Source organism: Perca fluviatilis, chromosome 22 (genome assembly GCF_010015445.1).
Source record: "Perca fluviatilis chromosome 22, GENO_Pfluv_1.0, whole genome shotgun sequence".
NCBI classification, from domain to species: domain Eukaryota; kingdom Metazoa; phylum Chordata; class Actinopteri; order Perciformes; family Percidae; genus Perca; species Perca fluviatilis.
Window position 1 is genome coordinate 13,616,357 of NC_053133.1, and position 17,389 is coordinate 13,633,745.

At 42.0% G+C, this 17,389-nt stretch overlaps 1 protein-coding gene across 3 annotated transcripts in view; it reads right to left on the reverse strand.

Annotated features, from left to right (window-relative positions):
* Positions 1 to 5,623: 5,623 nt before the first annotated feature.
* pola1 (polymerase (DNA directed), alpha 1) overlaps positions 5,624 to 17,389 on the reverse strand; it is a 56,217-nt gene continuing 44,451 nt past the window's right edge. For all 3 annotated transcript variants that reach the window (XM_039790063.1, XM_039790062.1, XM_039790061.1), the window contains 2 exons: positions 12,577 to 12,673; positions 5,624 to 5,896 (listed from right to left, as the gene is read on the reverse strand). In XM_039790063.1, coding sequence (XP_039645997.1) covers positions 5,760 to 5,896; positions 12,577 to 12,673 — 234 coding nt within the window. In that variant the 3' untranslated portion in view covers positions 5,624 to 5,759. The remainder of the gene's footprint in view (positions 5,897 to 12,576; positions 12,674 to 17,389) is intronic.

Here is a 17,389-nt window from a genome sequence, read left to right on the forward strand (position 1 = left end):
CACACACACACACACACACACACACACACACACACAACACACACACACACACACACAAAAAAAAAAAAAGAGAGAGAGAGAGAGAGAGAGAGAAAGCTGAAGAACCGCAGGGGAACCCAGACTTTTAGAAAGGATTCTTGTGCTACTTCAAATGTGGACAACTCAAGTGCTCGACATGCTTAATCTGTATGCATTGATGTGTATGCGTCTATAATAAAAGGTGAGTTGGAGGAGGTCCCCCCCCCAGAACCAAAGGAAAACTGTCCATAGACCTTCCACAGCCTTCTCTACAAGCCTGACTCCTCTCCACTGCTCGCCTGTCCACCAGTCATACTCAGCAACACCACTGTGTGTGTGTGTGTGTGTGTATATATATATATATATATATATATATATATATATATATATATATATAAATATATATTTAAATCTCTGAATCAAACCGGAGTTATTCGAGGATGTTTCCAGCACCATTTCGGTAAATTTGCTGCACAGCAGTGGCATTGTCACTAAGTCTGACTCCAGGACACGTGAGCAAAGTTGAGATCCGAGATGTGTCTCTAACATGACTGTGTGAAAGAAAACTGTACATATTGTGTAAAAAGGAAAAAAATGGTACCACAAAAAAGGATGATTTTCAAAACAAGGTTGTGTATATTTCAGGAGACCGTGTTTTGATAATTTGCACTCGGTGTAGTGTTAAATGACTGTCGCCCTGTGTAGAATTTCACCTGTGTTTATGAATTATTAGGATTTTTAGATTATTATTTATGTCCAAAATTTTCCCAGAGGAAATTAGCTTTTATTTCTCATTAAGTGATTGTAAGTTTCCTGGTTTAATAATGCTAATTTGAATAAATTACATTGGTAAAATGAGTTATCTTTTATTATTTCAAATTCCTTTAGGACTGACTAGGCCTAAACCAGGAAAAAATAAACCATGTGAAATAGAATATTATAGAACTATTAATAAAAGGTGTTATGAAGAAATAAATGTGTTTTCTGTCTTACATTGAAGAATAATTTAGCAAGATACACATTTTTAAGCAATTTACGTAAATGTTTTTGAATTTATTAGAAGTCATTTTAATATAATTGACTAAATAGTGTACTGGAATGTAAAAAATAAATACATCCGACTTCCGTAACAGGTTGTCTGATTCCTGCTGAGAAGGATGAAAACGCTTTTCGAAGAGGAATGTGTCTCTGCAGATGCGCACTGCTCCACCTGAATAAGAGAAATGGATTAGGTGTATAATCCAGTGCGCTGCGTGCGTCTATCCTCTTAAGAGGAGTTGACAAAATACTGACCATATATTCATGAGCTTAATCCCCAACATGTGAAACGTGCGACAAAGGAGAGGGGTTTTCAATTAGATCGCCCACTTTATCTGAGGAGGGGGGGGGGGCGTCACAAAACTCCCTTTAAACCCCTAAATTGGTCTTAACATCTGTAATGCCATGTCGATGGAAGCGAGTCCCCTTTGTCATTAATGAAGTAACAAACCACTTCATCAAACGGCTTTCACACACACACACACACACCTCGTAGAGCTAATTCCCACAAATCCCCCCCATTGGATCTCACTACTAATGCAGGACTATTAAAGCAATCAATGGTTATTCTCCTCCGTTTGACCCATCTTTGGTGCCCGACCAAATCGCGTGAAATTACCCTGCGGATTAATGTAGTCCCTCTTTTTATTGTCTGCATCTGTGAAAACCCTCTTCTTATTCCTGCAGTGGTTTAACAGGTCTGCAGGTTCTATACCTGTTAATCACTCAATTTAGTCCAAACAAGCAGGAATTAGATCCTATAAGGGACTGATGGAGGGATATTTCTGCACATTCATTTATCCTAACACACACAAAGTCACACATCTGCTCTTTGGAGCATAATGCAAAAAGAAGCTGAGGGGAAAAAAAGAAAAGATAAAAAACAATTTTCTCCTGCATGTGCGTCCAAACCATCCACGATGTGTGAGCTCCATGTTTTTTTATTTTTTTTTTATTCCTTATTCTTTTGCTCAAGCCCAGTGAAGCGTGTGTGTTTTTTTCCTTTATGGCCCTATAGGGTTTTGATGAGATTGTCCGGGGGAGTTTTAATCTTATTGTGAATATAACTAATGAATGGCAAACCAATTTGTCCCTAATATCTGGGGAATGCCTGGAGGCGGATGACCTGCTGGGAGCAAGGCTTAAACTTTCTTTGCAGCGCAAAAAGGCGAGAAAATTGAAATGCTGTCGCAGGGCAATAGCTCTGGATTTATAAAGTCACACTTGTTGGATGTGTGCTCTTTCATTCAAGACAGGCCTGCATTTGGGATTAGACCACGAGGCTTCCTGTTGCAGGAATGATCATGAAAAAAAAGAATGTTGAATATATATATATATATATATATATATATATATATATATATATATATATATATATATATATATATATATATATATATATATATATATACACACATACATGAACATGAATACAGTCCAATCATGCGGTGTTTTCTTGCAAATTGCCTGCAAAAAGAAGAAAAAAACATGATGTGGTGGATTGATGTGGTCGGGAGAAGCTATAATGCTTCTCCCGACTCTCGCAGGTTATTCCAGGTGTCCAGAAAATGTCTGACTTCGTCGTGCCCACATTTATCACCGCCCCCCCACCCCACCCCACCCCACCTTCTCCTTCCCCCAGCTGTTGGACTTGATTTGGCCCGTGATTTGGATTCTCCCGGGCCTCGTTTCTCCCACCACGACCCTGCCTGAGAGAATAGGCCCAATCACTCCACAGCCTCAGCCGGATCAGTCCTCGCTCAGTCCCCGGGAGAGGAGCTCTAAAAGGCGCTTTGATGAACAGCCTGCCCCCCCCCCCCCAGGCGGAGTACCGGCCCCGATGAAAGACCTGAATAGCAGGGCCATGGCACTCCGCTCCGCTCTCGGATCGCCCCTTAATTCCCCGTCTCTCTTGCTCTCATCCAATTAGCTCAGTGTATTAAGCGGTTTATCGTCTCATAACCGCCTTTTCAGCTCCAACAAGGGAGACACTTTGCAATAGGACCAGCTCTCCTTTTGACACCCTCTCTGGTGCTTGTATGTTCCACCGCGCTATGAATAACAGGAACAGAATAGGGGACTAATTCCCTCATCAAAGCCTACCTTGTCCATCGCTGGTCAAAACGACAAGCAATAAAGCTTAACACGACAATACAAAGAGACTTGTTCGACCTTATTAGCTTTGCTGGGTCGAATTAATGCAGGGACTCAATTTGACTGGGTTTACTCCAAACTGGGAGGACAAAACGGGGCCCTCCCTTAAAAACCTGCAGCCCGATAGTGGGAATAGCAGCCCTGTGCATATCTACTGTGAGTGGCAGTTGATTAAATCCCAAAACAGGTTAAGCAACAGTGGGAGAAGTAGTGAAGCGGATATGATTTAATAAATATGTAAAGTTATGAGCAATAGGCTGTAAATGCACCGAGACACTTTCTCTCACACACCGCATGTTCTATCCATTGCATAGTGAATCATGGTTTAAGTGTTCAGCCCACTTAAGGTTGCCTTCAAGTCACTGTGGTTTGAAGTGATTTGTGAGGCGTGCAGTGTTTATGGAAATGCACGCGGCAGGATTGAATCAAAAAAAAAAAAAAAAAAAACTCCACTGTATTAACACAAAGGAGAATTCTTGGACGAAAACGGTGAAACACTTCATGTAGCGAGTTACAAGACTGAACGTTAACTATAGCAGAGGTAATACATACAGTAATTAGAGAATATAAGGTGATATGACGATACATATGTCAGCCCTAGTACATTTTGCCATTCGGTTTATGATGCTATCAATTCCTATTAACGTAATGTGAATACTGTTGGCATCAATGTAAGGAACACCTTGATTTTACAGGTATTTAAGTCATTAGATTAGGCAAAAGCAAACATGTCTGTTATTTTAGTCATAAGCACTTCTCAATGGATTTTTCACAAAATGCACTATATCATAATACGGTGATAGAAAATTACAAATACCATAATAGAGGTTTTTATCCAAATGGTTTACTCCTATTTAGAAATAACTGAAATCTCGTAAGAAATCAACACTGTTTGGTAAAACCCACAAAAAACATGCTTATATTTATATGATGAAGCTGGTGATATTCTATATTAATCCCATGAAAAAAAAATGTTGTCCATCTTTCAGCACTTGCATACAACTTCACTGTCTGGGGCTTTCAGCCCCAAAGTCCATTCGCTCTTTCTGAAAGTGAAAATGTAAACTTTTATTTTTTTAAAAGGCCAAATATTTTCCTATATCAGCTGGGCACTTTAATTTTTTAGCAAACATCATTCAAACAGGAGAAAACAGTGCATTTGCTGGGGACTACTTACAGCTGCGGATTAATACACATTTGGTGTACTAGTGAGCATCTATGGCAGACGGTGTATGTGGGATCAACTCCGGTTCATGGTAATGAAGACATACCTAGGGCCAAAGTGTGGCTCATTGTTGTGTTTTTAATAGTTTTGGGACAATAATGGCGCAGAGGAATAAAATATAATGTATCAGGCTTTGGCTACACAGGCATCAGTTCATTGTTGGTTTTGGTCTTTTCGTGGGATTTGTTGAGATTAAATTGCAGAACATCACCAGACTTATCCTTTAAATAAGGTGCCAAATAAAGTGAAGGAATGCTTGATTTACGTTACCAGATGCCCATACACTATAAAAGGAGAAGATATTCAATTATTTCCATGTTGTTTTTTTAGGGAAACCTGAAGACACTACTGGATCCATTCACCCATTTCTGTCACCCCCCCCCCCACCCCCACACATATACACACACACACACACATTACAATAACACAAGATTAACATCTTATCCATTTAGCTTTTTATTGAGGTTTCAGTATCAAAATGGTTCTCATCAATTATCAAAATATCCAATATGAAATATTCTGGTCATTACAGCAACAAAAAAAAAAAAAAAAAATCACTACATACTGTACACCCACCTGAGCAATACAAGTCGGATACATAGAAAATTACAGGCATTAAAACACAATCTGCACAGAGAAGGGAGGGTAGAAGAAAAAGAGTGAAAGGGATGAAATGGCATCAGTTAAACAGAGGCAGTGGAGGAGAATGAGATCAGCTGTTCGATACGGAGACAAAAGAGTGAGGGAGCAACGCGTGTGGCCTCCCTCACCCCATCACTCCCCGCATCCTCCTTACTTTCATCCCTTGATCTGACACACACTCGGGATGAATGGTGGTAATCAGAGCAAGTGTCCGATTGCTACAGGCATCCAGTGGTCTTAGTGGCCGCGGTCACTATCACTGGCTAATTACCGGCTTTTGGAGTATACTGGCTGCTATTATAAGTCATCCCCCCCCCCCCACGCGTTACTCCCCTTTACCATACAGTCAGGTTGACAAGGTCAAGTCATGAGTGTCAATGTGAAGAAACTGGAGAAGGGGGGGAGGGGGGGTGGAGGGAGAGGTGTGATAGGGTTCTAAGATAGGGTTCTAAGTCACATAACAAGCCCATTAGGTTCAGGGAAGATGATATGGGGGTTAGGAGGGGTATATATATATATATATATATATATATATATATATATATATATATATATATATATATATATTCGGAAAACCAAAAACAGAGAAAACCGATGTAGTTGAATGTGCAAATGTCCCGCTTTGAGTCAGATGTTGGAGCTTCTTGGCAGGTGTTGTCTTTACAGATGTGTGTGTGTTGTTTTACTTGAGGGAGGAGAAGGCCTGGAAGAGTTTGGCCAGGTTAATCTCCGAGTAGCTACTGGTGGCCAAGGCTTTATCTGGCACTTCCTTCAGCCTCCGATACACCTCTTTTTCTGTTTTCCACAGCTTTGCGCGACCTGGAGGTGAAGGAAGGAAAGAAGAGTTATCATTGCCCGAGCTCAAGAGAAGATCATTCACTTCCTCAACTGCATCAAAGTCAATACTACAGGCTGCTGAAACATGTGCATTTCAGTCTAGTGAATGGTTCACTCCTGGATGACTCACCCCCCCTCCATCCCTATGATTGGGTTCTGCAGAGTCCTACTGGAAGAGGAGCAGAGAGCAAACCGGCTTTGTCTCGTCACTAATAAACACTGAGGAGTGGGTCGCCCTTAAATGGAGAGCTAACAGATCCAATGCTATCTGCCAGTAATGTTATCACTTTGAGGGGCCGGGAGGGGCATCACAGGATTGAACAGATGGGTCGATGGCAGCATGTGCACACACACAGGATCATAAGTGATAGAAAAGCCCAATGAGCGCATGAAGTCAATATCTTGTCCAGTTATCTCTTCGGGGGGGCCACAATAAGGCCAGAGAGAAGACAGAGCTGCCATCCCAGACAGGGTGGCCACCAAAACCAAATCTTAACAATATTATACTGAGCGTCCAGTGTAGATGAAGAATCATGAAACCAAGCAATAACGCACTGTCACACCAAAGACTGCAGCAAGCTACATCAGGAATACTAGTGCGTCGACTAGAGAGATCACTGGTGAAGGAGCAGGAAAATGGAAAGGAGAGAAAGTTATATCACAGCATTAATAAAGTTTCCTTCATATTGAACATGAATAAGGTTTTTCTACCAGTTCATTTATTTAAAAATATTTGGTCCCCAGATCTTCATCTGGTAAAAATCCTATAGGCAAACCGCACCGGTACCATATACATGTAGACATAGCCCAGGAAAAACCCACCAATCAGAGGGGACCAGCAGCACCTTGACAGTGTGCACACTCTTTTGGTTCACTCAGAGTTACAGCATCACTATGAGATTTTCTGAAGTGCAAAAACTTTATAGAACTGCAAAAGGGAAAAAAATGAGCAATGAGTACCACAGTAGTCCAATTAGGGCTGCAACTAGAGCTGAAACATTAGTTGATTAATCAATTAGTCAATCAACAGAACACTAACCGGCAACTATATTGATCATGGATTACTAATTTTTTAAGCAAAAATGACAAAAATTAAGTGAAAGCACAAAGCAAGCAACTGGAAGAAGACACCTCCGTCTTGGGAAACTGCGGGGGGGCATTTTTTCACTATTTTCTGACACTTTATAGACCAAACGATTAATCGATGCAGAAAGTAATCTGCAGAATAACAGATAATGAAAATAACGGTTAGTTGAAGCAACATTACTAACTGATGTCTTGACATCAATTGTTTTGTCGACACACTGTACAAAAGCCCAAAATATTAAATTCACGACGATATAAAAATAAAATCTTCACATCTGAGTAGCTGGGACTAGTGGATGTTTATTATTTTTGCTTGATAAATGACTAACTGACCATCAACTAATCCATTAATTGTTTCAGCACTACTTCAAATCCTGAACATCAACGATGAGAGTAATGGAACAGTCATCATAGTTCTTGTTACAAGCAAACAAATTAAAAATGCGTTTAAAACAGTGAGTAGTTATTTATCTAGATCTCTCACACACACACACACACACTCCATATGGCCGTTGTCATGTCCTCGCCATCCCCATAGCCCTATCTCCTGTCTCGTCCTTCCTGCCCGCTGCATTAGTGGCTGCTGGATAAATACCAGCCCACTGACTGCCCAAGGGAACAAAGGTTAGATACACAGAGATCAACAGTGAGGCGCGCGCGCGCACACACACACACACACACACACACACACACACACACACACACACACACACACACACACACACACACACACACACACACACACACACACACACACACACACACACACACACACACACACACACACACACACACACACACACACACACACACACGATTGATGGTAGTTAAACACTTAAAAAGCACACTAGCTCACAGTCATGGCGACTAAAAAACATCCATGTGAAAAATGGTTATCAGACATGCACTCACACACACATACACAGAGAAGAAGGTGTGGTTGATTTAAACGCCAGCAGCAACTATTACCAAATAAGCCTCATATTAGCAAGGACAGGGATTTGGGGGGAGGGAAGAGAGAAGAGAGGCAGGGAGAGACAAACTAGTCTATTTATCTGGGGAATAGAAGAGGGGTGATGATGCATGATCAAGCGAAAGCAATCATGTCATCATTTCTGTAAAGGTAGGAAAAAAAGAATTTTCCCCCTTCTCTCCTCGTTCCCCTTCCTCACTCCTTTCTCTTTTCCACCTCAATCACTGTGTGGCGAACAGATAAAAGAATGATTTAAGAGTCACAGAGAGAAAAAGAAAGAGGGACAAACCTTGCTGCAAGTTGGAGCACAGTGGGGAGTGTAGTTCAAATAAATAGCCTCCCTTAAAGAGCGAGTGTGAGGCGGAAGGAGAGAAGAGACGGGAGGCTGCATTACTGGGAAGGCCGAGACGTGTATGAAAATGGAGCGTTGTGGAAATAACAAGAAAGAGAGAAAGATGACTACTGGAATGAAAGATGGAGAAGGACGCGTGGATACTGTACACACAAGTGCCGCATCAGATCCCCCAAACTTTGCCTAATTGATTGCATTAGACAGTATTTCTCTCTTCCTCACACACATTCGCATGGACTCCCGACACGCGTGCACAGTGAGTGTATCAGGGGTTATCTTTGCTCTAACTAGGTGTTGTCACACACTCTCACATACTCTGGCAGTGCTGGGCATGAGTAGATCGGGGCTCTGCACGCTCTAACTAGGTGTAAATACAATAACAAGCCTGTAATTAAGTGAGCATGATGAAGTTAATGGAGATCGGCCATTCCGTCGGCCGCCTCCATGAATATTCTATTAGGCTGGTGGCGACGGGCAGCTGGAATAGCAGTTAATTTAATCACCACTCGGAGCACAGGGAAACTTCTTTGTGTGAGTGTAATTGCACAGAATGAATAATTGATTTGACAATCGCACCCGTGGATTTTGCCACCCCGCTTTGTATCGCCGGAGAAAGGGAGGGGAGAGTGGAAGATTAAAAGAGAGAGAGAGGGAAGAAAATGGAGAGGAGGAAGAGAAGAGCTAGAAGACAGAGCGAGAGGAAGAGGAGTGGGAGGGTAGAAGAGGACCAAATGCAGAGTGCTGAGAGGTGGCAGGGAAGCTGTCGGTAAATGGATCATTAGAAAAGCGCAGCTCAAGGACAATTTATATTTTATCAATGCGGCAAAATTACATTATTGCTCACACACGCAATCATACTGCCCACACTCAAGATTGAGACCTGGAGTGGAGGGGTGATGGTGGGAAGAGAAAGGCAACAGATAGACACAGGGAGGAAGATAAAAAGGGAGAGCAGGGGAGACAGAGAGAAGAAAAGTGACATAAAATGATTTGAAAGTCATTGATACGGGATGTTCCCAGCTAAGGAACGGACAGCATGTTTTTTTTCATAGTGTGTGTGCCTTTGCGTGTGTATAATCTATTAGAGATCTCCTGCAGCGGATGAAATTACCTCCATGTTTTACTCAGTTGCAGCAATCAGGCACAAAAATGCAATATACATGTAGATCAGACAGGCTTGCAAATGCGCACACAAACACTGCCACACAAACACCCACACAGCGTCGACTCTGAGCTCTTTTATGTAAAGCTATTTTACTTTAATGTGCTTTATTGTGTGTGTCAGTACACATGTAAACACATAAGGCTGTACAGGCACTGCAGTGTATCATGAAACACACATTTATCTTTACACTAATAGTTCTTGGAGTTAAGTAAACCACAGCAAAGCAAACATTAAGGGATGAGGCTTCTGATGTTTTATTTTGTGATATACCAGGGATGGTATATATAGGATTAACTCAAAGCAATACTACAGTGTTCATCGTGATGAAGGAACATGTCACCAAGTGCAACAGAGTTTAAGTGTTATTAGACAACAATCTAAGGAACAACATGTATCAGACTTTGGCTACAGACTTGTAAGTACAATCACGCAGTGCTGGTTTTAGTAGGACTGGTTGACGATAAGAAAACTGTAGTTTAGACAATGGAATTTTTTTATTCCTGTATCAAAAGTCACCAGGATGACTGATGATTGGAATTAACCGTTTATGATCTCAAATAGTGGCGAAAAAGCAAAGCTGCATTTGAAACTTGAAGTTGCCAGCATAATGTCTAACCAGCAGACAAAGCTATTTACAATCACTACAAAGCACTATCGCCACCAGAAAGACAACACAACAATATTACGGTGAGATGGTGTGCAAACAGTGCTCATAAAGCCCTATAGGTATATATTTCACACGCAACAGAGTAGGGTGTATAGGATTGTAGGTCTCCTCCCTGTAATCTGAGCAGTGTGGCCCCTGGGTGTGTAATGCAGTAATATGGGGTATTATTGCCCCCAGGACTGAGGGATAACACCTTAAACCTATATTTTATAGCAGCATGAGTGTGTGTATACATGCATCCTCCTCCATTTGAGGAAAACCGTTGCATGAGTGTGTGTTGGATATTAATCAGACACTGGTTTGTCAGTGTTGCCAGACCAGATGAACTGATACAGTCACATTGTAGCCCTTCAATAATTGATAGCACAGTGACCTACAGTATACCTGCAGTGACCCAGTTGATGGACTGGAAGCTCAAGGAACAAAAGAAAAGTAGTTGCTTCTCGACTGACCAAGTAAACACGATGGTGTCTGGATGTAGTGTCTGTTTATCCCCTAACCCGCGCCCCTTTACAGCCCACCAAGACACATTTCTTACCAATAAAATGTTTACAAAATGTCTATACTGTTAATAAGAACCAACCTGAGAAAACTCTCCTTTAATGTTTGCTGTTTGTATGACTTCATAAGGCCTGATGAAAGTTGGGTAGACTTAAACATTGTAAATACATATAGTAGCAATAAGTGTGACAGTGATTTATTTTTTTCAGTTTACTTTTCTTTCGCTCTTTCAAAAAACAAAAAAACAAAAACAAAACTAAACCAACTAATCTAGGAAGCCAAAATAATTGGCTGCACCGCTCACAGCTCAGACATATACAACATAATAAAAACATGAAAAACAATATAATACTTGATTTTGATGGATCTTAAGCCCAAAATGTTGGGAACCATTGGTCTACAGGTCTTAGCATTTGAAGTGTGTCTGATCTTAGGAGCTTGAAGAAGTAGACAGACCGCACGTGTGAAATGTCTGATTCCTGGTAAAAGGCACTGATCTGGTGTCAGCGGAACACAAAGTGCTCACAGCCGTCACTAAACAAGATCCTAAACTGCTCCACAACAATGTAGCGTGTGGTATGTATCCTGAACACTGTAGCTTCTATGTGTGCAGTAAACTGTGGGCAGACATTTCCAATGCTTTACCACTACGTAAAGAATGTACTGTATTGTATTGTGAGGAAGAAAATAAGACTAAGACTCAGAAGAGAAAACCTGGTGCAGACAAAAAACACTGCAAAGAACAAGAACGTAAAGAAAGGAGGAGGCCAAAGAATTGATTGGCGATGATTTCTTGCATCTGGGCAAAGACAGAAATAAAAGAAAGCAAAAATGGAGGCTATAATCATGTTAGTACTCCTCCCCCCCTGCCCCCTCCTACACCGGTCCAATCCCTCCATTTCAGCTCCCTCCATCTTCTGAGTGGTCATCTGTTGATTACACGTTATATTTACCTCTGCTGTCTCACTCTTTTGCTGCCTCACTCAGGTCCTGACTGGCACACACGCTCGCCGAATTCAGGCATACATATACAAATACCATACATACATAAATATTTAATCAAATAAATAAATCACTCGGCCCAGCAGCCCTTTCTAATCAAGTGACATCAATCAGGGAGAACTATGGGTAAAGAGGCCTTGTGGCTGACGCCTACTGAGCGCGCCCAGAGCGCTGGAGTAGCGTCTATTTGAGTCCAAGGGGGGAAATATACGCTCCATGTCCCATTATAGGAGAAGGGCTATCCTTTCGTCAGCGCGCACATTACTCCCCCTATCATTTCCCCAAATCTAAAACCTGTTTTCAATCAACACAGCCAAACGAGTGCCTGTCCAAGAGAGGGAGAGAGAGAGAAAGGGGAGAGAGAGCAAAGGAGAGAAAGCAGTAGAGATGGACAGTGAGGGTAAGGGTAGAGGGAGAGCGATGGAGGGCTCTTTCCTTCTTTCTTCCAGTGATTGGAGCGTTTTGCATTCTGTATGTGTGTGTGATTGAATCCGTCTCCTAAATTAGGGCTGTCGACTTGAGGAGCTGAATGCCCTTAACCCCCCTCCCCATATCCAATGCCCATACTCCGCTACTTGTACTTGTACATCACTGGTGAATGCTATAAGTGTAGCCTGGCTAAAAGGTTTACATTGAGCTATTGATTGCTAATGGTATGTTGTATTGTTAGGACATCAAAAATCTAACTTCAATAGCGGTTCTAGTACCTTGATTTCAGTTCCAAAGGCAGTACTGCAGAATAATAAAAAATGTATAAAATATGATAGAATAAATAAAAAAATAAACACAACTAGTACTGCACAAAACGTTAGAAATGAATCCTGTAACAAATAGAAAAGAACTTTTGAAAGTTAAACACAAGACCTAATGTTAAGTACAGTAACAAAGCAACACGAATGGGTGTGCATGGTCTTACCTCTCTCATCACCCTGTAGTACTTTGGCAGCTGCATGGTCCCAGTCAAAGATGAACCTGTAGAAGCAGAGCTGGTTGTACAGGGCCTTCTCGGAGTACTGGAGAAAACACACACACACACAAAACAAGGGCTCAAACATTGCTACAGCGACAAAAACACAATGTGAACAAAACCTGTCGCACAATATGATGAATATAATAGAATATTGAATTTAATGTGTAATAATAACAACAACAACAACAACACAGAAACTGTTTTTGATGTGAATCAGTCATGTGATGGATGATACCCAATTCAACAAAGAAGGTCAGTATTGGTGCCAATACCGATCCGGCTTATCAGATCAGTGCATCTTTACAAGAAGTGTCAACAACGTGGTTGCAAAATGGCTACAGATGTTCCAACGGAAAGAAATTCTCTCTCTCTCTCATTCAGATACTTTTTAACCTTTTAGCACTGACCGGTGTTTTCAGCTCTTGCTAAATAACTGAGTAACTTGATGGCACGCCAAAATTAAAGTTGGCTGTTGACTGGTGCTGTATGCAGCCGGAGTCTGTCCTCAGCCAAAGACTGTTAAAGTAAAAGAAACATCGCTCTGTAACAAGTTTTTTTTTTCTTCTTTTTTTAATCCTAACACCAATAGAGGGTGACGTCTTCTCTCAAGCTGATCGCTTCACGTCAGTTACAGGAGTCTTATTCTACCAGTTACATTTTTATACATATCATATCAATAATTCATCAGCTTCATAGTTTTGAAACCAGGACCTTCAGTATTTGGACCAAGTAGCTTGTGAAAAATAAGGTGTGTCAAATGTATTTATGTTTATTTCAAGAGGTCAGCTACATATTCAATCAACATGTAGGTAAATTTAAGTAGCTATCTAAAAAAGGAGCTAGACTGACTACAAGGATAGCAATGGGAGGTTACCATACTGGAATAATGTGTGTAGAGCTAAAACAATCAGTTAATCGAATGGTTGATCAATAGAAGATGCAGATTATTCAATAATGACAATAATCTTAAACTGCAGCCATTAATGCATGAACACTCCACATTTGGAATCACAGTAGCAACCTTTTCCTGTTCTTACAATTCTGCTGACATGGTGTGAATGGAGCATTACTCTCTACCCAAACTCTCTTTGACCTCGTTTAACAGAAACATACAGTATGTCACCACTTGACTCGCTAACAATGCTACCAATCCATTTTATTTCCTGTTCATATAAGTAAGTTATTAATTCCCATAATTTTAGTGTAGTGAGAGTGGGGATCATGACAGGGCAACAGATTAATAAACCCTGTTTACCAGTTTCAGAAACAGGTAGACTGAACGCGACTCTTCAAATGTGCACTCGGCTCATACGACTACTCCTCCCTGAAAGAAAACATCTCCCTTCCTCTGGGTGACACAGTAAAGCAAGAAAACTAATTTGCTTGCTTTGTTAATCTCCACTGCAATTAACTGGAGCCACACGACAGCCTGCCAGAGGGAGAGAGAGGGGGAGAGAGGGGGGAGACGGATAGGAAGAACAAGACAGAGAGGTGGGAGGGAAAGAGGAGAGGGAAAAAAGCGAAAGAGGAAAAGGGTAAAGATACAGAAAGAAGTGAGAGATAGAGAATCGGAGACTGTAAAGAAGAGAGAGAGAAAGAAAAGAGGGGATCAGGCCTGAAATGCCCTCCCTCATAATAGTTTGTTGTGATAAGCCATTGTGAGAGAGGCATGCGAACAGCCGAGGCTGTCAATTTGATTAGCCATTATACTGCATGTTTAATTGCAGTTATTGGCTCGTCATTTCCCTGCTACGCTGGAGAGGGCACGCTAAGCCCCGACCCCACACTGCCATCAGGTGTGCGCCGAGTGCTTTATTATTACCACCAGGAAGAATCCCCTGACAATTCCTGTGTCTCAGTATCTGTGTGTGTGTCTATTATACCTGCCAATCGGCAATGCGCGTAATTGTAATTTCAGTTTTTACTGTTGTGGCATAATCAAGTGGCAAGAAAATCTAATGCAACTAAATGCAAACTATGTGATGAGTGAATGTGAGTGTGTATGTGTTTAATGGCTTTCTATGGCTGCCCACATGGCACACACAGCTGTTGACCGTTGATGCACTGCCTAGTCAACAACCAAACCATGCTCATCCCATAATGGAGCCTCGGTTACGGTTGCCAAGGTTGAACAAGCTCGCTCGGCACAAACACTGCACACCACTACTTCCTCTTGAAAATGAAACACACAGAACACGAACACGAGCACGAACACACACACACACACACACACACACACACACAGATTGTGGGCGGGCCAGTTGCAGCATACTGATTGATTGACAGGTGTCAGTAAGGCGTGGCTAAAATGTTACAGGGTTGTTATTGAATTTAGAGCCCCTCAACCCCACCTCACTCTCACACAGCAACACACACACACACACAGCAACACACACAGCAACACACACACACACACACACACACACACACACACACACACACACACACCTCCTCATTCAGCTCGGTGCTTTGTTCCTGCACTGACACCATTTCAATTTGCTCCACAAATCTGCAGCATTTTCAGCCTGACTGCCTAAGGAGCAAACCAGCTGTGAAATTGCCTCTCTCCCGGGAGCGTAGGACCCCCCAGTCCCCCACCTCGTACCCCTTGCTCCATTGCCTCCCTCTTTGCAGACTACCCCCACCAACACACACATATACACATCACAGGCGCATGTACACATGCACAAACACAGTTAAGCCAAAAGGGAAAAGGGAAATAGGCATACATGTGTATGTGTGTGGAAGAACAAGGAGAGAATGGAGACAGGATGTATAGAATAAAAAAAAAGTAAGACATAACAAAAAGAGGCTAAATCACACAAATTGATCCAAATCACAGAGCAACGGTCTAAAATGGCTCACACAATGAAACAAGCACTCAAGACTCAGTCTTAAAAACACCTGCCTTCATCTTTTAGGACACACACATGCACACACATATAGACGCACACATCCGACCTCCAAAGAACTTCTGCACACTATACTGTTGTGCGAGTACACCAGTGAAGCAGTTAATGAAAAGGTAGTGAGTCGGACCATATTTCTCTGTGTTTATGTGAGGGACGACAGTACAAAAACAAAAACACAGCGTTTATAGTGGAGGGAAAGTGTGCAAGCTGCTGAAAAACTATGACCATTAAATGCCTTGACATGGATATGGCTTAGAAGAAAATATCGCAGCAACAGTGACACAAACAAGGCCTCTGCGTCACACTTTATTCCATACTCTTCTCTGGTTTAGGTGCAAACACACGCTGTAAATACTGAAGCTACGATATCCAAGCCCACACACAACTGCAGCTGCAGAAAGAGAGAGGGAGCGAGAAAGGGAGGGAGACGGAGAGAAACAAACATACATTCTCCCTCAGCTGTGAGGCCACAAGGCTTTAAAACTCTTGAGCTTTTTAGATGCGATGAGCGTTATTGCCGGTTGTGGTAGTCACGCCGATCAGCTTCACAAGACACCATAATGAGTCAATATATGTAAATCTTTACTAGGCAAACACGGCGGGAAACAAAGGCATTTAACTGGTGCTCTCGCCCGCAAGCCTCCAACGATTCAGCACCGGTAATTTCTCCCCATTGAAAGGCATAATTGCCTGCTATTTGAAGATATTCATGCTCAATTTTTGAAATTAATTTCAATTGGAGGGAAATGTAGAAATGTCAGCTCCAGTGAAAGGGATTTGATTTCAATTATCCTCGCTCAAAGGACTGTGATTTCCAAATACACTTAAGCAAAATTATGACAAGAATTTTTGTTCGGCAAAATTCAGTGTTTAAAGAGCGATTAGGCGATAATGGGGCAGCTTTGAGCCGGCAGTGAATGCAGCCGTCTCCCTCTGAAAGGCACTCAATTATCTCTGATTGCTCCCGCTATAATGTATCAAATAGAGATACCTGCTATTGCCGTAATTTGTGTGAAAATTAACATGCTGCAATTTCCACTAGAGGGAAAAAGGGAGCTCTAATGGGCGCCTGAGCGTACATCAATAAAACGAGGGGAGAAAAAGAGAGCGACAGAAAGGGAGGGTGAGAGGAGGAGAGTAAGAGCAAGCCAGGAGAAGAGAGAATGAGTGCAAAAGCTAAGGAGGGAGGGGAGGTAAAGAGAATAAAAAGAAAAGGAGCAGGGGAAAAAAGCAATTGAAAAAAGGTGGAAAGAAAAGGAAAGTCAGGACAGAGATCTGAGACATGGCGAGAAAAAATAGCCTATTTGAGTTAAGCGCTGTGGAGGGAGGGAGGGAGGGGAGAAGAGAGAGAGGAAGAGAAAGAAATTTAATTTACTGAAAATATTACAAATTGCACCTGTGCATAACTCCCCCAAATTACCAACCAATCAAGGCAGAGTGCCTATTACTCTCCCATTACATGGAGATCAGATCACGCTCTGAATCTGTGTCCAGAGGGAGGGAGAGAGAGAGAGAGAGAGAGAGAGAGAGAGAGAGAGAGAGAGAGAGAGAGAGAGAGAGAGAGAGAGAGAGAGAGAGAGAGAGAGAGAGAGAGAGAGAGAGAGAGAGAGAGAGAGAGAGAGAGGCAGCACCCACAGTGACGGTAAAAGTACCATGATGCAACAGAGAAAAAGGAACGCAGACTCACAAACCAGACACTGCTTTACAAAAGCTCTGGCACAATCAAGTGCTTTAAGTGTCGCGTACACAAAAGAAGAAACTCATTGTCTTTCAGGTTAGTGCTGATATAATAAGCTTGATAATGTATGCTGATACTGGCAGGTAAAAAGCATAAAGGGAATGTAGCC